Source organism: Thamnophis sirtalis, unplaced genomic scaffold, assembly GCF_051295495.1.
Source record: "Thamnophis sirtalis isolate CommonGarterSnake01/CBP01778 unplaced genomic scaffold, rThaSir2_p1.2 scaffold_8, whole genome shotgun sequence".
Taxonomy (NCBI): domain Eukaryota; kingdom Metazoa; phylum Chordata; class Lepidosauria; order Squamata; family Natricidae; genus Thamnophis; species Thamnophis sirtalis.
Window position 1 is genome coordinate 1,318,848 of NW_028261388.1, and position 21,846 is coordinate 1,340,693.

At 45.8% G+C, this 21,846-nt stretch overlaps 1 protein-coding gene across 1 annotated transcript in view; it reads left to right on the top strand.

Moving 5' to 3' along the window:
• The window catches only part of XRRA1 (X-ray radiation resistance associated 1), a 38,633-nt gene that overhangs the window by 7,905 nt on the left and 8,882 nt on the right, over positions 1–21,846 (top strand). The window contains 11 exon segments of the mRNA XM_087720939.1: positions 1,182–1,253; positions 2,053–2,125; positions 4,191–4,288; positions 5,279–5,412; positions 6,729–6,827; positions 9,541–9,770; positions 12,832–12,872; positions 12,970–13,080; positions 14,685–14,778; positions 15,909–16,027; positions 19,841–21,112. Of these exon segments, the coding sequence (XP_087577065.1) occupies positions 1,182–1,253; positions 2,053–2,125; positions 4,191–4,288; positions 5,279–5,412; positions 6,729–6,827; positions 9,541–9,770; positions 12,832–12,872; positions 12,970–13,080; positions 14,685–14,778; positions 15,909–16,027; positions 19,841–21,112 (2,343 nt within the window).

Here is a 21,846-nt window from a genome sequence, read left to right on the forward strand (position 1 = left end):
TATTCCTTTTATCCTGAGTTAGAATAGAATGGAATAGAATAGAATAGAAAATACAATGCAGAATAGAATAGAAAATATGGAATCTTATGAGAGCTGAGGTGGCGCAGTGGTTAAATGCAGCACTGCAGGCTACTTCAGCTGACTGCAGTTCGGCTGTTCAAATCTCACCGGCTCAAGGTTGACTCAGCCTTCCATCCTTCCGAGGTGGGTGAAATGAGGACCCAGACTGTGGGGGCGATATGCTGATTCTGTAAACCGCTTAGAGAGGGCTGAAAGCCCTATGAAGCGGTATATAAGTCTAACTGCTATTGCTATAAAATATGGAATGGGAATAATAGGAATAGGAATTAGAATAGAATAGAAAATACAATGCAGAATAGAATATAAAATATGGAATGGGAATAGGAATAATAGGAATAGGAATAAGAATAGAATAGAATAGAAAATACAATGCAGAATAGAATATAAAATATGGAATGGGAATAGGAATAATAGGAATAGGAATAAGAATAGAATAGAATAGAAAATACAATGCAGAATAGAATATAAAATATGGAATGGGAATAGGAATAATAGGAATAGGAATAAGAATAGAATAGAATAGAAAATATAATGTAGAATAGAATCTAAAATATGGAATGGGAATAGGAATAATAGGAATAGGAATAAGAATAGAATAGAATAGAATAATAGAACAGAAAATATAATGCAGAATAGAATATAAATATGGAATGGGAATAGGAATAATAGGAATAGAATAGAATAGAATAATAGAACAGAAAATATAATGCAGAATAGAATATAAATATGGAATGGGAATAGGAATAATAGGAATAGAATAGAATAGAATAGAATAGAATAAGAGAGTTGGAAGGGACCTTGGAGGTCTTCTAGTCCAATCTCCTGATTAGGCAGAAAACTCTACACCACTTCAGACAAATGGTTATCCAACGTCTTCTTAAAAACTTCCAGTGTTGGGGCATTCACAACTTCTGGATCCCGTTCCTCAGTCAGCTCACACAGCCCCTATTGAAATACTAACAAACACACACACACACACACACACACACTGACCCATTTTACAGAGTCTTCCTGTCATGGCCAATGCACAGGAAATTGGTTTTTTTGGCGATAGAGATTTGACTTTTCCATTTTCACTTTCTTTGGCTTGTGATTTCTAGATCAAGCTCCACCATGTGCAGACACCTTCGGATTTGTGCTCCGTGAATATCAGCCACCAGAACTTCGCCTTGGTGAGTAGGGATTCGAACCCGCGACATCCCTTTGCTTCAAGGGGAGGGGCTGCGTGCTCCCCCCACCCCCCAGGTGTTGGGGTACAGAGGGCCCTTACAGGTGGCATTTTGGGCGGCTTGGTCCGGTCCCCTTTTCTCCTGGGTGGCTGGGGACCCGTTTCTTATTTTTTACAGGTAGTCCCCCACTTACGACCGTTTTCGCTTAGCGGCCGTTCAAAGTTACAACAGTTACAAAAAAAAAGTGACTCACTTATGACCGCTTGGCACGCTTTGCGACCATTGGAGCCTCCCCGTGGTTGCGCGATCAACTGACTCGCATTTGGGGCCCCCCTTGGCGACCGTTTGCCAAGCTGAGTCAACAAGGGGAAGCTAAGATTCCCTTACCGACCGTGTTCCCTTAACGACCGTGTTATTAACGTCACAGCCGCAGGGATTCGCTTTAACACAGGGGTGTCCAAACTTGGGAACTTTAAGACTTGTGGACTTCAACTCCCAGAATTCCCCAGCCGGGGAATTCTGGGAGTTGAAGTCCACAAGTCTTAAAGTCCCCAAGTTTGGACACCCCTGGCTTAACAGATGTGGCAGGAACAGTCGCCCACACGGAGCAAAACTTACTCAACTCCTCTCTCGCTTACCAGCAGAAACCTCAGACTGAATTGGGGTTATAAGTCAAGGACTGTCGCTCAGAGGGGATTCTGGTGGAGGGCGGGGTGTTGGGCCACCTCTTGGGGGGTCAGCTGGTGAGGAAGAGACCCTTAGAGGCGAAGGAACTGAGTTGCCCGCCCTCCCGTTTCGACAGGCAAGGGAGAGAGATTTTATGCAGTTCGATTCCGTCGCTTACATCAACGCCACCGAAAACCTGTTGTCTTTAGGTAAGGAAAACCACAGACGTCAATTTGGGGGGGTGGCTTGGATGGGTCATGTCTGGTTGGTCCATCCTGACTAGAGGTGGGGGGGTGAAGTTTATTTATGTATTTATGCTCTTATTTGTGTATTTATCGTGCTGCCCTTCTCCCCTATGAGGGGACAACTGTTCGTTCAGAGCTCGTTTGAAGTTACAATGCCATTGAGAATAGTGTAGGGTAGAGTAGAGCAGAATAGAATAGAATAGAATAGAATAGAATAGAATAGAATAGAATATGGAATGGGATGGAATAGAATAGAATAGAATAGAATAGAATGCAAAATAGTATAGAATAGAATAGAATAAGAAATAAGAACAGAATATGGAATGGTATGAATGGAATGGAAATGAATAGAATAGGAGAATAAAATAGAATAGAAAATAGAGTAGAATAAAATATAGAGTTGAATAGAATATAATAGAATAAGAAATAAGAATAGAATATGGAATGGTATGAATAGAATGGAAGAGAATAGAATAGGAGAATAGAATAGAAAATAGAGTAGAATAAAAAATTGAGTTGAATAGAATAGAATAGTATAGACTAGAGAATAGAATAGAATAAGAAATAAGAATAGAATATGGAATGGTATGAATGGAATGGGAGAGAAGAGAGAATAGAATAGAATAGGAGAATAGAATAGAAAATAGAGTAGAATAGAAAATAGAGTAGAATAAAAAATTGAGTTAAATTGAATAGAATAGTATAGAATAGAATAGAGAATAGAATAAGAAATAAGAATATGGAATGGTATGAATGTAATGGAAGAGAAGAGAGAATAGAATAGAACAGAGGATAGAATAGAATAGGAGAATAGAATAGAATAGGAGAATAGAATAGAATAAAATAAAATAGAAAATAGAGTAGAATAAACATAGAGTTGAATAGAATAGTATAGAATAGAATAGAGAATAGAATAAGAAATAAGAATAGAATATGGAATGGTATGAATGGAATGGAAGAGAATAGAGAATAGAATAGAACAGAGAATAGAATAGAATAGGAGAATAGAATAGAATAGGAGAATAGAATAGAATAAAATAGAAAATAGAGTAGAATAAAAAATAGAGTTGAATAGAACAGTATAGAATAGAGAATAGAATAAGAAATAAGAATATAATATGGAATGGTATGAATGGAATGGAAGAGAATAGAGAATAGAATAGAACAGAGAATAGAATAGAATAGGAGAATAGAATAGAATAAAATAGAAAATAGAGTAGAATAAAAATAGAGTTGAATAGAATAGTATAGAATAGAGAATAGAATAGAATAAGAAATAAGAATAGAATATGGAATGGTATGAATGGAATGGAAGAGAAGAGAGAATAGAAAAGGAGAATAGAATAGAATAAAATAGAAAATAGAGTAGAATAGAAAATAGAGAGTAGAATAAAAAATAGAGTTGAATAGAATAGAACAGAACAGAACAGAATATCCTTTATTGGCCAGGTGAGATGACAAGGAATTTGTCTTCAGTGCATACGTTCTTGGTGTACATACAAGCTATAAGTGATAAATCATGCTCATAGTCATCATAAATACACTCATCATGAATCATAAGATGCAACACTGAGCGATCGTCATAGGCAACTAAAGAAGGAATCAAATCATACTGGAAAACTAAAGAAATCAATATAAACCATAAAGATACAAGCAACACGGTTACAGTCATCAGTATAAAAGAAGATAGGGATCAGGAAGGATGAGAAGCAGAATAGCAATGCAGCCTTAGTGAATGACAGCCGGGAGGGAATTATTTGTTCAGCGGAGGGATGGCGCAGTGCACGGGGGCCTCCATGGAAGGCAAAATAGGACTTGCCACCAGTTTTCACCCTGGCAGCCATTGCAGCCTCCCCAGTCACCTGATCAAAATTGGGATGGGATGCTTAGCAGCTGTCACCTACTTAACGAAAAGCAGCTGGACGTGGTTTTTCCTTGAGTACCTTTCCCTTCGCCTGTTGGGGCCGAAGCAACGGTCCGTTTCAGGGGGCCGCCTTTGAAACATGCCTCTGTTTTAACATTCGTCTAGAAACTTTCCGTAACTTTCCTGGCCTTCGGGAGCTGGAACTTTCTCTGAATGGTCTGAGGAATCTTAAAATCAGGATCGGGGATTTTCCTCACTTGGAAGTAAGTCCGAAGGGCAAAAGGGAAAGTTGCACGAATCCCAGCTGGGAATTGAGGTTAAATTTTTCCAATTTCAAAGTTGGTTTCAAATGTTCTATATGTTGTGTGTAAACTCAGTTGGGAAAGACCTCCACAGGCCCAAGGACTTTTGCTGCTAAACTATAGGTTAGATTTTTTTAAAAAGATAGATTAGATAGATAGATAGATAGATAGATAGATAGATAGATAGATAGATAGATAGATAGATAGATAGATAGATAGATGATAGATAGATAGATAGATAGATAGATAAGATAGATGATAGATAGATAGATAGATAGATAGATAGATAGATAGATAGATAGATAGATGATAGAGAGATAGAGAGATAGAGAGATAGAGAGATAGAGAGATAGATAGAGATAGGGAGGGGGAGAGATAGATAGAGACAGACAGACAGATATAATAGATACACAGGTACAGATGGACAGAGATAGAGAGATGATAGATAGATAGATTGGTAGATTGATAGATAGATAGATTGATAGATAGATAGATAGATAGATAGATAGATAGATAGATAGATAGATAGATAGATAGATAGATAGATAGATAGATAGAAAGATAGATAGATTAATAGATAGAAAGAAAGATAGATAGATAGATAGATAGATAGATAGATAGATAGATAGATAGATAGATAGATAGATAGATAGATAGATAGAGACTAGAATTCACTGTCTCCTGGTCATCCAGCCGGGTTTTGTGCCTAAGGCGGGACTAGAAGTCACCGTCTCCTTGTGATTGACCCAAATTCACCCAACCGGTTTTCATGGCTAAAGTGGGACTAGAACTCACCATCTCCTGGTTTCTAGCCTTCACCAATAAACCACCTGTATCTTGACTTCCACGCTTGCTGGATTTAGACTCCCCTGCCTTTCCCCCCATTCTCAAGCTAATTGTGGTTTAAAGGGGGAATGAGGGCCCACCTCAGCCGTTTCGCTTCTCCTCCAGATCTTGGATCTCTCCTACAACAACTTATCTCCTGAGGACGTGCAGAGCCTGGGAATGTTACCGCACCTGAAAGTTCTTCACCTGACGGCCAACGGGCTTTCCTCACTTCCCCTCAACCTGGCTGCCACGGAGAGGTAAGTCTCTAAGCCACCTAAAGCAGGGCCCTCCAACCTGGCCCACTTTAAGACTTGTGGACTTCAACTCCCAGAATTCCACGAGTCTCCAAGTGTCCCTGGTTGGAAGTAATATATTCAGTGAAGGAAGGGAGGGGGATTTGCGAGGAGGAGGAGGAGGAGGAAGACTGTGGGGTCCCTGGTGCTCTCTGAGCTGGGTTGTTTTCTTTGCAGACGTTTCTAGTTGACCCAACTAGGGAACATCATCAGTGCTAGAAGGGAGTGGGGTTTAGTCTCTATCTGATGTATTTATTTATCTGTCTATATCTGTCTGTCTGTCTATTCATCCATCCATCCATATATATCTGTCTCTGTCTGCCTGCCTTTCTGTCTGTTTGTCTGTCTGTCTGTCTGTCTGTCTGTCTGTCTATCTATCCACCCACCCACCCATCCATATGTCTGTCAGTCAGTCAGTCCATCCGTCCATCCATCCATCCATCCATCCATCTATATCTATCTGTCTCTGACTCTGTCTGTCTGTCTGTCTGTCTTTCTATCTATCTATCTACCTACCTACCTACCTACCTATCTACCATCTATCTATCTATCCATCCATCCATCCATCCATCCATCCATCCACCCACCCACCCACCCACCCATCTACCTACCTATTATCTATCTATCTATCTATCTATCTATCTATCTATCTATCTATCTATCTATCTATCTATCTATCTATCTATCTATCATCTATATCTATCTATCATCTATCTATCCATCCATCCATCCATCCATCCATCCATCCATCCATCCACCCACCCACCCACCCACCCACCTACCTATTATCTATCTATCTATCTATCTATCTATCTATCTATCTATCTATCTATCTATCTATCTATCTATCTATCTATCTATCTATCTATCTATCTATCTACCTACCTACCTACCTACCTACCTACCCACCCACCCACCCACCCACCCACCCACCCACCCATCTATATCTATCTGTGTCTTTCTGTCTGTCTGTCTGTCTGTCTACCCACCCACCCACCCGTATGTCTGTCTGTCTGTCTGTCAGTCCATCCATCCATCCACCCATTCTCCAGAGACAGCGGAGAGAAGTAGGTAGAGAGCCATATGGGAGTTACCCATCTACCCCAGAATTCCTCTTTGGATTTGAGTGGATTTCCTCTGGAGGTGAAACTCGGACTTTTGTCTCAGTTCCCCAAGAAAGAGAAGGTGGGAGAGTCGAAGGGGAGAAAGGAAGGAAGGAAGGAGAAACAGCCGAGAGTGGCCTGGAGTAGCCAGTAGACATTTTCTCTTTCTGTCAACAGCGGGAGCTTCCCGAGGTTCCCAGCGTTGGAGGTCTTGCTTCTAGATGATAACCACCTGTCCGACTCCAAGGTCTTTCTCAGTTTGGCCAACCTTCGAAGGTAGGCGAGAGCGGACCGGTTCGTATCCTCTCAAAGATCCCTGACCAAGAGCTTTTTGAAGGGAAACTCATCCAAGAGAGAAGCAACTTAGAACTAAGGAGAAATTTCCTGACTGTAAAAACAATTAATCAGTGGAACAACCTGCCTCCAGAAGTTGTGAATGCTCCAACACTGGAAGTTTTAAAGAAGATGTTGGATAGCCATTTGTCTGAAGTGGTGTAGGGTTTCCTGCCTAGGCAGGGGGTTGGACTAGAAGACCTCCAAGGTCCCTTCCAACTCTCTTATTCTGTTAAATTCTGTTTTGACCGAGCTGCTTAGCGTTCGTGGCGGCTACAGGCCAACATTCCTTTGAATTTTCTCTCCAAGTAAGAGAAGCTACGGAAGTGTTGCAGACATCAAACCTGGGATGAAACTTCCAATCCTCCCTGTGTTCTTTCTTGTTGCCCCACCCATAGACACAATCCTCCCACACGGAAGTTGGAATTAAAATCGACAGTCTTTGAGAATTGCAAATTGGCCAGTTGGAATTGACAAAGTCACTCGTGTGCTGTTGTCCCAAAGGTGATTTTTCTAGAGGCAACTGGACTTTCTCGTTTTTTCTTTGAAGATGTTTCACTTCTCATCCAAGAAGCTTCATCATCTCTGACTGGATGGTGGGGAAGGGAAGGATTGATGCTCCTTGCAGACAGCTGGACATTTGCAGCCTTTGAGAGGGTCCTTGAGGCCACTTGGAGGTTTTATCTGTGTCCTCAGGGTCCCCTGAAATGGTGCAAATGGTTCCTGTAGTCCAAACTTTTTCCTCTGGAAGTCCATTCCTTTTCCCACACTATTCCAAGGGTCTTCATCCTAAATTGTATAGCTAAAAAGTCTGAAGAGATTCTCTGTCTTTTGCTTAAGGATCTAATTTGGCTTTAAGGAAACATTTCTTTGGGCACTCTTTTGCAAAATAGAAAAAATACCTCACCAGATGGACTCACTTTCTCTTTTTACTTCCTTCCGATTTTATCAGCCTGGGGGCTGCCTGTTTACCACGGGCTTGAAGCATTTCCCTTGGGTCTATCAAGGATTTTGCGATATCCCTGAGACCAGCAAGGCTTTGTCTTCCTGATCACCGTCTCTACAGGACGTTTTAGGTCTCAATGGACCCCCCCCAGTGGCAAAAGTATCAACGGCGGTCTCAGAGTATCGAGACCGCACGTTGTAACATCGCGACGTGGCTCCTCCGCAACTGGACTTCGTGTTTTTTTTTTTTTTGAAGATGTTTTGCTTCTCATCCAAGAAGCTTCTTCAGCTCTGACAGCATAGTGTGAACACGCTTTGAATGCCCCCCCCCCCCCCCCAGTCAGGGCACTCTTTCTGAAAGTCATTGATAAATGCCCAGGTTTATAGCCGTAGCCATAGCATTTAAGACTTATTTGCCACTTCACAGTACTTTTTCAGCCCTCTCCAAGCGGTTTATAGTCAGCCTATTTGCCCCCAACAATCCGGGTCCTCATTTGACCCTCCTCGGAAGGACAGAAGGCTGAGCCAACCCTGAGCCAGTCAGGATCGAACTGCTGGCAGTGAGCAATGAATTAGCTTGCAGTACTGCATTCTCAACCACTCTGTCAGGAAGGAAGGAAGGAAGGAAGGAAGGAAGGAAGGAAGGAAGGAAGGAAGGAAGGAAGGAAGGAAGGAAGGAAGGAAGGAAGGAAGGAGAATGGGGGAAGAAAAAGGAAGGAAGGAAGGAAGGAAAGAGAATGGGGAAGAAGAAGGAAGGAGAATGCGAGGAAGAAAAAGGAAGGAAGGAAGGAAGGAAGGAAAGAGAATGGGGAAGAAGAAGGAAGGAGAATGGGGGAAGAAAAAGGAAGGAAGGAAGGAAAGAGAATGGGGAAGAAGAAGGAAGGAGAATGGGGGAAGAAAAAGGAAGGAAGGAAGGAGAGAGAGAGAATGGGGAAGAAGAAGGAAGGAGAATGGGGGAAGAAAAAGGAAGGAAGGAAGGAGAGAGAGAGAATGGGGAAGAAGAAGGAAGGAGAATGGGGGAAGAAGAAGGAAGGAAGGAAGGAAGGAAGGAAAGAGAATGGGGGAATAAAAAGGAAAGAAGGAAGGAAGGATGGGCAATAGCACTTAGACTTATACACCGCTTCACAGTGCTTTCCAGCCCTCTCTGAGCAGTTTACAGCCTCTTGCCCCCAACAATCTGGGTCCTCATTTGACTCACCTCGGAAGGACGGAAGGCTGAGTCAACCTGAAGCTGGTCAGGATCGAACTACTGGCTGTGGGCAGAGTCAGCCTGCAATGCTGCCTTCTAGCCACTGCGCCACCATCGATGCACAGATAAACGTTTCTCCAAGCGGCTTCAACAACCAGAGCGCTAATAACCACCTGTCTGCAAGGAGTATCAATCTTTCCCTCCCCACCCCCGTCCAGTCGGAGCTGATGAAGCTTCTCGGATGAGGAGCGAAACGTCTTCAAAAGGAAAATAAAATAAAATAAGAAAGTCCAGTTGCCTCCTGGAAAAAAAAAAGCACTTTTGGGACAACCTGGAGGACGGAGAATCTCTACTACAGACTTTCAACTGCTGGTACCCCCTAATGGGATGACTTCCACATCGTTTTTGAGCTTTCCATAAGAGAGGAGAGATGGCAGAGGGCGCTAAGGGTGGCTGGGGGTTGGCCCCCCCAAATTTGCTGTGCCGTAATAAACTGAGGACCGATGCTTTTCCCCTCCTTAGGCTAAAGCAGCTGAACCTGGACAAAAACGGAATTAAGGAGGTGCCGTACCTCCATTACTCGGGCCACGATCACTTCTCCATCCATCCTTTATCGGCGAAGTCGGGCATCCGAGCGGGCTTGCGGTGCCGGAAAAACTCTCCCTCCAAGCGTCCCCTGGGTCGGACCCCCAGGATAAACCAGCAATACAGTTACGCTATAACTCAGAACGTCCAGGATCCGGAGAAGACAGGTGTGGGCCTCCTTCCAGCTGTAAAAAAGTAATATTTACTCACTCGGGGTGGGATGCATCCCTCTCTTCCTTGGGAGGTTTCTGGTATTAAGTTTTATTTTTTCCCTTTCTTATGCATTCCCCAATGTACATTCTTGTAAAAGCTATTAACATTTTATCTATTAACTGTTTGACTTTGATCCCCATCTTCTTACAAATATAGAAAGCACAGTTGGGGGTCCCTTTCTTGCCACCCCGTATGATCTCCACCTTTCTCCGTCCGCCTTCTCTGCCTTCTCTTTCTCTCCTTCCTCTTTCCTTCTTCCCTTCCCTTTCCCCCACTCCTCCTCTCCTCTCCTCCTCTCCCTCTCTCCTACTCTGACTTGTTTGTTTGTTTGTAGTTTATTTATAGGCCGCCCTTTTCCCTGAGGGGACTCAGGGCGGCTTACAATCAAAAAAAGGAAGGGGAGTGTAGGACAATACAAAAAAAGAAATGTGCACAAAGTAAATTAGACAATAAAACTCAACATTCACTCAGCATTCGGGAGGGGCGAAATAAGATTATCCCCAGGCCTGACGGGTTAGCCAGTTCTTGAGGGCTGTACGGAAGGCCTGGACGGTGGTGAGGGTACGAATCTCCACGGGGAGATTGTTCCATAGTGTCGGAGCCGCAACAGAGAAGGCTCTCCGAGTAGTCGCCAGTCGGCACTGACTGGCGGATGGAATACGGAGGAGGCCAACTCTATGCGATCTGATGGGACGCAGGGAGGTTATTGGCAGAAGGCGGTCTCTCAAATAGCCAGATCCGCTACCATGGAGCGCTTTATAGGTGGTGAGTAGGACCTTGAAGTGCACCCGGAGACCAACAGGTAGCCAGTGCAGCTCACGGAGGATCGGTGTTATGTGGGCGAACCGTGGTGCGCCCACGATCACTCGCGCGGCCGCATTCTGGACTTCCCCTCCCTTACTTCCTCTGCTTTACCCTTTCTTCCTTTCCCTCCTCTTCCTCCTTTCCTTTCCCTGAGTCCCCTTCGGGGGGGAAAAGGGCGGCATATAAATTTAATAAATCTAATCTTTCCCTTGTTGCTCTTACTTATTTTCTTTCTCTCGTGGGTTCTCGGGGAGGCATTCTAGTTATTTCTTGGGAACCCTCTCAAAGCGGTGAAGAAACCTTTCATCCGCCCGCTTGTTAAGGAGATATTTGGTTTTAGTAAATATATTTGATTTTATTTATTTCAGGGATCCTTTGCTCCCTAAAAGGGTCCTTTCCAGGTGTACCTTTATCACACATTCCACTTTTAGGTTTCTGTGCAAGGCCTTCACTTTAGCCAGGTGGGGTCCGTGGTGCTCTCTGAGCCGGGTAGTTTTCTTGCAGACATTTCGTTACCAAACTAGGTAATATCATCAGTGCTGGAAGGGAGGGGGGGTGTTGAGAAGTGGAGAAGGGGAATGGTAGGGTCTTTGCTCTCTCTGAGCTTGGGTGGATTGATGGGCAGATGGATGAGATAGATTAAGGAGCCGAGGTGGCGTAGTGGTTAGGGTGCAGTACTGCAGGCCACTTTAGCTGACATGATCTGCAGTTCGGCTGTTCAAATCTCACCGGCTCAAGGTCGACTCAGCCTTCCATCCTTCCGAGGTGGGTGAAATGAGGACCCGGACTGTGGGGGCAAGTTGCTGACTCAATTTGCTAAAAAAAATTTGCTTAGAGAGGGCTGAAAGCCCTATGAAGCGGTATGTAAGTCTAATAAATAAATAAATAAATAAATAAATAAATAAATAAATAAATAAGATGACAAGCAATAGATTAGAGATGCATGGATAGATGGGAGAGATATGAGAGAATTTGGATGGATATATTAGATAGATGGATGGATGGATGGATGGATGGATGGATGGATGGATGGATAGATAGATGATAGATAGATAGATAGATAGATAGATAGATAGATAGATAGATAGAAGATAGACAGACAGACAGACAGACAGACAGACAGACAGACAGACAGACAGACAGATAGATAGATAGATAGATAGATATGGGCAGATAGATGAGACAGATAGATGACAAGCAATAGATTAGAGATGGATGAATGGATGGAAGGATGGATGGATGGATAGATAGATAGAGACAGATGGATAGATGATAGAAGATGGATGGATAGATAGATAGATAGATGACAGATGGATGGATAGATGTTGGATGGATGGATGGATGGATAGATAGATAGATAGATAGATAGATAGATAGATAGATATGGGCAGATAGATGAGACAGGTGGCAAGCAATAGATTAGAGATGGATGGATGGATGGATGGATGGAAGGATGGATGGATGAATAGATAGATAGATAGATAGATAGAGACAGATGGATAGATGATAGAAGATGGATGGATAGATAGATAGATAGATAGATAGATAGATAGATGATAGATAGATATAGATGATAGATAGATATAGATGATAGATTAGATAGATAAATAGATAGATAGATAGATAGATAGATAGATAGATAGATAGATAGATAGATAGATAGATAGATAGATAGAGACAGATGGATAGATGATAGAAGATGGATAGATAGATAGATAGATAGATAGATAGATAGATAGATAGATAGATAGATAGATAGATAGATGATAGATGATAGATAGATATAGATGATAGATAGATATAGATGATAGATTAGATAGATAAATAGATAGATAGATAGATAGATAGATAGATAGATAGATAGATAGATAGATAGATAGAGACAGAGATGAATAGATGATAGAAGATGGATGGATGGATGGGCAGATGGACAGACAGACGGAGAGATGGACGGATGGATGAGAGAGAGAAGGGAGAGATTTGAGAGGAGGAGGGGGAAGTTGCTGCAGAGGGTAGCAAAGGGCAGAAGGAACCTTAATCCCAGGATTTTCCTTGATGTCTACATCAACTATGGGGACAAAGCGGAGCCTGCAGGGAAGGCTGGAGGTCGCAAACCTTCCCAGAAGTCCCTTCGGCCCAGATCCAAAACGGGTTTGGCCTTGTTGGCATCCCCCTCCCAAGCCCCCTGCTGTCATTTGTGTCTTTCCACAGAGGTCGTCTTTCAGGCCAGGCCTCCAGAAGAAACGGCTCAGGTGAGCTTTCCTTGGGGGTGCGGCTGTCCTCTCCAGCGAGGGGTCGTCCCAGCCGTCTCCTGTGCAGCTTCAGTTCTTCTCCTGGTCTCTCTTCCAGGAAAGGCCTCCCAGCCCTGTGGAGGATTCCAAGGTCCCCGGTCCCGACGTCAGCATGGAGTTCCTCCTTCCCTTACCGGAGCTGAGGTTTCTCAGCCTCGCCAACAACCAGGTGAGCGGGGGTCGTCTTTAGGTCTTACTCCAAGACAGGTGGATCTTTTGCAACCGCGGGAGGGACACGGGGCACCTGGAGATGGTGAGAACCTTGGAAGATGCTCTACATGGGGCAGCCCTTGAAGAGCATTCGGAGACTTCAGCTTGTCCAGAATGCAGCCGCGCGAGCGATCGTGGGTGCACCTCGGTACACCCACGTAACACCTATCCTCCGCGAGCTGCACTGGCTGCCTGTTGGTCTCCGGATACGCTTCAAGGCGCTAGTCGTCACTTATAAAGCCCTTCATGGTATTGGACCTGGGTACCTGAGAGACCGCCTGCTGCCAATTACCTCCTCTAGACCGATTAGATCCCACAGATTAGGCCTCCTCCGAATTCCATCCACTGGCCAATGCTGACTGGCGACTACCCGGAGGAGAGTCTTCTCTGTGGCTGCTCCGACCCTCTGGAACGAGCTCCCCGTGGAGATTCGAACCCTCACCACCCTCCAGGCCTTCCGCAAAGCCCTCAAAACCTGGCTATTCCGACAGGCCTGGGGCTAAAGAGCTTTTGCCCCCCTCCTCGAATGGTATGACTGTTGTGTGCTTTTAAATTATGTATTGTTATGTTCGTCTTTTTTATTCCCTTTGTACCCCCTTCCCTGATTTGAATTGTGAGCCGCCCTGAGTCCCCTTCGGGGGAAAGGGCGGCATATAAATGAAATCAATCAATCAATCAATCATTGTGCAGGTCATGGTTGTCCCAAAAGGGCTTCTTCCAAAAGCCCACTGGGGTTTTTTTGGTTCCCCAAGTATCCTCCCAGTAGCTATGCCAGCCAGGGGGTGGAAGCCCTGGGGAGGAGTTTAGGGCTGTGGTTTCGATTCCTTCCATGGAGGGATTGGCCAGAAAAGAGGGCGGCAGGACACACGGGAGCTTATGGCGCAATTGTGGTTGTGTCTGTAGAAACCTTTGTTGTTCTTAAAATAGGTCATAGATGCTCTCTGAGCTGGCTGGTTTTCTTGCAAGACGTTTCGTGACCCAACTAGGGAATATCATCAGTGCTAGAATGAAAGAGGAGGAGGAGGAGGAGGAGGAGGAGGAGGAGGAGGAGGAGGAGGAGGAGGAGGAGGAGGAAGAAGAAGAGGAGGACTGCGGGGTCCTTGGTGTTCCCTGAGCTGGGTGGTTTTCTTCCAGACGTTTCGTGACCCAACTAGGGAACATTATCAGTGCTAGAAGGGAGGAGGAGGAGGAGGAAGGAGGAAGAGGAGGAAAATGAGGAGGAGGAAGACAGTGGGGGTCCTTGGTGCTAGAAGGGAGGAGGAGGAAGAGGAAGGAGGAAGAGGAGGAAAATGAGGAGGGGGAGGACTGTGGGGGTCCTTGGTGCTCCCTGAGCTGGGTGGTTTTCTTCCAGACGTTTCGTGACCCAACTAGGGAACATTATCAGTGCTAGAAGGGAGGGAGGTTTGCAAGGAGGAGGAAGAGGAGGAAGGAAGAGGAGGTGGGCCCCTTACTGCTTCCTGAGCCGCACAGTTTTCTTGCAGCCGTTTCGTGACCCAACTAGCTAACGCCATCAGTGCAGCTGCATCCTCCGCCTGAACAGCCTCTCCGTCTTTTGATTGGCAGATCGAAAACGAAGAAGACTTGCTGGCCGTGGCCCTCTTCCCCTCCCTGACGGAGCTGACCTTCTACGGCAACCCCTTCACCACATCCAGAAGCGGTACCGCCTGCCGGGCGAGCGGGTGGGAGTCCGGGGGGGGGGGGGGGGGCTTCCCTGGGGCAGAAGAGGGACCGTCTGTCCTCTTTGGGCCTTTTGCCCCCTGAAATGCAGCAAAGAGAGGGGAGACATTTAGCGGAGGCTTCTTAAAAATCTCTTCCTTTCCATCTTGGGGAAAGGACCTCCGTTGCTGTGCAGGTAGTCCTCGACATACGACCACAACCGAGCCCAAAACCTCCATTGGTGAGCGAGAAAATTGTTGAGTGGCCCCTTTTTTACGACCTGGCTTGCCACAATCGTTAAGCAAATCACTGCAGTTAAGTTAGTCGTAAGTCTCTCTCTCTCTCTCCCTCTCTCTCTCTCTCTCTCTCTCTCTCTCTCTCTCTCTCCTCTCTCTCTCTCTTTCCCCTACGTTCTAAGTTGCTTCTCTCCTTGATTAGTTTCCACCCATTGTTTCTTCTTCTACCCTCAGGTGCCTTGGAGAATCCCTCCCTCCCTCCTTCGCTCCTTCCTTCCTTCCTTCCTTCCTTCCTTCCTTCCTTCCTTCCTTCCTTCCTTCCTTCCTTCCTTCCTTCCTTCCATAGAATGAAATAGAATAGAATAGCAGAGTTGGAAGGGACCTTGGAGGTCTTCTAGTCCAGCCCCCTGCCTAGGCAGGAAACCCTCTACCGTTTCAGACCAATGGCTATCCAGCATCTTCTTAAAGACTTCCAGTATTGGGGCATCCACAACTTCTGGAGGCAACTTCTGTTCCACTGATTAATTGTTCTCACTGTCAGGAAATTCCTGCTCAGTTCTAAGTTGTTTCTCTCCTTGATTGTAAGTCATGTCAGTCATTAAGCGAGTCATTCCATGATTGACATTTTATTGGGGATGGTTGGTTTGCCAAGGGATCGAAATGCAATCATGTGAATGCAGGACAGTAAGGAGGGGGGGAGGGCAGCTGTCAGAACTTGGACTCCAGATCATAAATAACCCATTTTTTGGGTCTGTCGTAAGTTGGGACGGTTGCTTTGCGTCCGGTCGTAAGTCGAGGACTCCCTGCAAACGAAGAGAATATTTTTCTTGCCAGGTGTTTAAAAAAAAAAAAACACCTTTCTCTTTTCCTCTCCCCTCCTGCCCTCTTCCTCAAGGGGAGCCTCCGCTGCTGACCAGCTTCCTCCAAGACAAACTGGGGATTAAGCTGGTTAGGAAGAAAGTTTCGAAGCTGGAGAAACCGCGCGTTTTCATCCCCATCAAGGCCAGCCGAGAGGTACGAACTTTGCAAAAAATGGGTGGTAACGGTAAAGTTTCCCCTCGCACATACCTTATTTTTCTTTTTTTTAAAAAAATATACTTTTTTTTATTTTCCACTTTCATAACATACAATCACATGTATACTATTACATAGCCAATATCCTATTGTATTAAGTAGTAATTACATCAGTTCCTCTTGTCATCAACGCCCAGAAAGATAACAACCCATTATTGGCTCTTCTGCTCTCCATACACCTCTTTCTTCTGCCTCTCTCCTCCCTCCTTTCTTCCCTCCATCATCCTTTCCTAGTCTACTTCCCCTTCCTTTCTGCTTCTCCTCTCTCTTCATTCCACTCCTCCTTATCCTCCTCATCTTCCCCCCTTCCCCTCTCTCCTATCCCTCTCTTCCTATCTTTCTTCTCTCCTCTGCTTTCCATTCTTCTACATCCTTTCTTCCCCCCATCATTTTCTACTCTACTTCCCCTTCCTTTCTCCTTCTCCTCTCTCCCCTTACCACTCCTCCTTATACACCTCATCTACCCCCCTCACCCTCTCTCCTGTCCCTCTCTTCCTATCTTTCTTCTCTCCTCTGCTTCCCACTCTTCTACATCCTTTCTTCCCTCCATCATTTTCCACTCTACTTCCCCTTCCTTTCTCCTTCTCCTCTCTCTTCATTCCACTCCTCCTTATCCTCCTCATCTTCCCCCCTTACCCTCTCTCCTATCCCTCTCTTCCTATCTTTCTTCTCTCTTCTGTTTCCCACTCTTCCTCTCAATGGTGTATTTCTGCTTCTGAGCAAACTCCAATCTATGTTGATGGTATTTATGCTTCCATATCTATAGAAAGTTTTTATTTTCCATTTTCATAACACATAATCACACGTATACTATTACATAGCCAATATCCTATTGTATTAAGTAGTAATTACATCAGTTCCTCTTGTCATCAACGCTCAGAAAGATAAAAACCCATTATTGGCTCTTCTGCTCTCCATACACCTCTTTCTTCTACCTCTCTCCTACCTCCTTTCTTCCCTCCATCATCCTTTTCTACTCTACTTCCCCTTCCTTTCTCCTTCTCCTCTCTCTTCATTCCACTCCTCCTTATCCTCCTCATCTTCCCTCCTTGCCCTCTCTCCTATCCCTCTCTTCCTATCTTTCTTCTCTCCTCTGCTTCCCACTCTTCTACATCCTTTCTTCCCCCCATCATCCTTTTCTACTCTACTTCCCCTTCCTTTCTCCTTCTCCTCTCTCTTCATTCCACTCCTCCTTATCCTCCTCATCTTCCCCCTTACTCTCTCTCCTATCCCTCTCTTCCCATCTTTCTTCTCTCCTCTGTTTCCCACTCTTCCTCTCAATGGTGTATTTCCACTTCTGAGCAAACTCCAATCTATGTTGATGGTATTTATGCTTCCATATCCATAGAAAGTTTTTATTTTCCATTTTCATAGCATATAATCACATGTATACTATTACATAGTCAATAATATCATGTTGTATTATTAAGTAATTACATCAATTCATCTTACCATCAACTACCAAAGGGAAAAAAAAGCAGTTATTGGCTCTTCTGCTCTCCATACACCATATTTATACCTTATCCGACACTTTCTTCCCCCTCTCTCCTCCCCCTTTCTACATCCTTTCTTCACTCCATCATTTTCTACTCTACTTCCCCTTCCTTTCTCCTCCTCCTCTCTTCATTCCACTCCTCCTTATCCTCCTCATCTTCCCCCTACCCTCTCTCCTATCCCTCTCTTCCTATCTTTCTTCTCTCCTCTGTTTCCCACTCTTCTACATCCTTTCTTCCCTCCATCATTTTCTACTCTACTTCCCCTTCCTTTCTCCTTCTCCTCTCTCCCTTTACCACTCCTCTTTATACACCTCATCTTCCCCAATCACCCTCTCTCCTATCCCTCTCTTCCTATCTTTCTTCTCTCCTCTGTTTCCCACTCTTCTACATCCTTTCTTCCCTCCATCATTTTCTACTCTACTTCCCCTTCCTTTCTCCTCCTCCTCCCTCCCCTTATCAACTCCTCCTTATACACCTCCTCTTCCCCCCTCACCCTCTCTCCTGTCCCTCTCTCCTATCTTTCTTCTCTCCTGTTTCCCATTCTTCTACATCCTGTCTTCCCTCCATCATTTTCTACTCTACTTCCCCTTCCTTTCTCCTTCTCCTCCCTCCCCTTATCACTCCTCCTTATACACCTCCTCTTCCCCCCTCACCCTCTCTCCTGTCCCTCTCTTCCTATCTTTCTTCTCTCCTCTGCTTCCCACTCTTCTACATCCTGTCTTCCCTCCATCATTTTCTACTCTACTTCCCCTTCCTTTCTCCTCCTCCTCTTTCCCCTTTCCACTCCTCCTTATCCTCCTCATCTTCCCCCTTCACGCTCTCTCCTATCCCTCTCTTCCCATCTTTCTTCTCTCCTCTGTTTCCCACTCTTCCACTTATTGGTGTATTTCAACTTATGAGCAAACTCCATTCTATGTTGATGGTATTTATGCTTCCATAGCAATATACTTAACATATCTTAGTTTTAAAGACATACCTTATTTTTCAGAGTATAAGACGCTCCAAAGTATAAGAAGCACCGAGCTTTTGGGGAGGAAAAGAAGGGGGGGAAATCTGCTTCTGCCTCCCGGCAATTTGCCTCCTTGCAGCAAACAGCAAACTGTACCGACGATATACATTGTTTGTGGTGCGTTTCTGCGCCTGACCCACTAGAGATAGCCAAGAATTGGGGAAATGTACATTACGGCAGTATATTAATGCCAGTTTAAGTTTTCTTAAATGGAGTCACACTAACTCCTCCTAATTATTTAAATAGATCCACTCCGAACATGACTCAGGGCCCAGTTAGACAACAGGACACCGTTACATTCCAGACTAAACTTGTACAGAGGCTGTTAAAATTGAGGTGGCTTTTTTTGGAAGTGTAGTTATTTTGTTAAGCTGCCTAGAACAATAATAAAAAAACAAGTCTAATAATCTGAACATTCGATAGGCATTTATAGTTATCGACTTGCCTCCTTGCAGCAAACAGCAAACAGCCTGTTTCAGTTTCAGTTCCAGCAGGGCCTCCCAACGATCAGCTGTTTCAGGCTGCAGGGATTGCCGCAGCTGTATTGCCGCCTTCACAAGCCCCATTTTCCCCGCTTACTGCAAGGAGGCAAATTGTTGTGAGGCAGAGGCCAAAGGGTGGGGGCCAGTGAGTGGTTGGGGCTACATTCGGTGCATAAGACGCACCCAAATTTCCACCCTCTTTTAGGGGGAGGAAAAGGTGTGTCTTCTACTCTTGAGAAATAGGATATGCGCTAGTTGTTCCTGATTCTAGGGGGCGGTGCTCATCTCCTCCTCCTCCTCCTCTCCAGACACATTCCCTTCTAGCACTGATGGCGTTACCTAGCAGGGTCCTGAAACGTCTCCCACAAAACCACTCAGCTCAGAGAGCACCAAGGACGGCGTAATTCTCCTCCTCCTCTTCCTCCTCCTCCTCTCTACAAACTCCATTCCCTTCTAGCACTGATGAGGTTCCCTAGTCGGGTCCTGAAACGTCTCCCAGGAAACCACTCGGCTCAGAGAGAACCAAGGACCCCAAAAATTCTCCTTCTCCTCTCCACACGCATTCCCTTCCAGCACTGATGACGTTACATAGTTGGGTCGTGAAACGTCTTCAACAAAACCACACAGCTGAGATAGCCCTGAGGATCCCTCGTTTCAACCCTGAATTTCAGGGGTTTCCTTCTAAAGTCCTGGGATGCTTCAAGAGGACCCTGTAGCAGAGTCCCCTGTGGTTATAATCCCCCTGACCTTTTCTCTCTCTCCCCAGATCAAATCCCGTCTCCCCAAGATCCGAAAGCGGCCCTTGCCGGCCGAAACGGTCACGGAGACCACTTTCTGGCAGCTGTGGACGGGGGCCGACCTGGATCCCGACACGAGACTCAGATCCACGGACAACGAATCCTTTATTCTACCCTACAATCCCGACCAGCCCATCCTGTCTCCTCTCCGGCGGGAGGAGCGGTCGGTCGACATCTCTCTGAGCACCCTGTACAACGAAGTCTTCAGCCCTTTGTCCTCCCTTGAGGGGACGTCCTACGGGGGCGACCTCGCACAGGAGACGTCCGTGGACCAGATCCTCGGTGGGAAAGCTGCTCCATCTCGGATGTGGCCGGGGCAGAGCCCTTCGGAGGCTCCGCGTCGCTCGCATGCGTTGCCTTCGGGGGGTCCGCCTGGGTTGCCGCCCCCAACGGAGACCCCTGCCTCGGGCCACCTTCCGGCTCTGGCAGAGGACAGGTCAGAATCTTTCTCTTACCTGAGGAGGCCTCCAGGAGAACCTCTATCGGAGATACAGTTGCAACCCCTTACTCCTCCAAACTCTCCTTCGGAGGAACAGGGCAGGTCCGAACCTCTTCAGATGGTTGGATCAGAAGAAGAAGAAGACGATGATGAAGGAGAAGAAGAAGGAGAAGAAGAAGAAGAAGATAGAAGCACTTCTGGTGGAGAGCTGACTCAGTCAGCACCCGTGGCTACGTCTCAGCTGGAAGAGAAAGCATCCGAACCGCTGGTATCTTCTGAAGGCCTGGGAGAAGAAGACTTGGGTGGGCCTCTTTCGCCCGACGCCCGATCCCTTTCGGAGGAAAAGGACCTCCCCTCCAGGAGATCATCTGCAGAAGACCAAGACCAGGAGGCCGTGCCAGAAGAGGAGGCCGTGCCAGAAGAAGAAGGCGTCCAGTTCGTTGGGTCGGAGGACCTCACAGAGGTGGCCTTGCCGACGGCTTCTTCAGAAGAGGAAGAAGACTCTCAGCTCTCCACCTCGGCATTCCAGGAGCTGAATCTGTTGGGTTCCTCAGAGGAAGAATATCCTGGATCTCCAAGAACTTCTCCGTTGGAAGACGAGGGGGAGAGCCCGATGGTGGTGGATTCGCTCCCGGGGAGAACGTCTACGCCCTCGCCGTCCCTCTCTGGAGACCTGTCCGAACTCTTCGCCCAGGTCCAATCCTATGCCTTGCCTCCCGAACCCGAGGAGGACGATGCCACGGCGGAGGAGCTGCTGATGGGTAGCGGAAGAGCCTCCACCGAACCCATCTTCATAACACAGGTGGGTGAGGCTGGCAGGACGCCGGATTTCAGGTGGTCCTCACCTTACGACCACAGTTGGGCCCCCAAATCTCTCTGTTGCTAAGCGAGACAGTTGTAAAGGGAGCTTTGCCCCATTTTACCACCTTCCCTGCCACAGCTCTTAAGTGAATCACGCCTAAGGTGGGACTAGAACTCCCCGTCTCCTGGTGATTGGCCCAGTGTCTCCCAACTGGTTTTCATACCTCAAGCAGGACTAGATCTCACTGGCACCTGGTGATTGGCACAAAATCACCCAGTTTGTTTCCTTTCCTAAAGTGGGACTAGAACTCCCCGTCTCCTGGTGATTGGCCCACATCCACAAAGTTGGCTTTCATGCCTCAGGTGGGACTAGAACTCCCTGTCTCCTGGTTTCTAAGCCAGCACTTTAACCCCTGCCCAAAAACCCCTCTCTAAATTGCAGGCATGTGGGATGGCTTTCCATCCAATAAAAACCGTATCATAAATATATATATATAAAGCTGAAAGACAATAAATACATTAAAATTAAGAAACAGCTCAGATAGCAATGTAAGATTCCTGAGATGAATGACAGCTTCCCTCCAGGAGTTGTGAATAGATGGATGGATGGAGGGATGAGAGAGAGAGAGAAAGAGAGAGAGAGATATGGATGGATGGTAAAGATGATAGATGGATGGATGGATGGATGGATGGTAAAGATGATGGATGGATGGATGGATGCAGGGATGCAGGGAT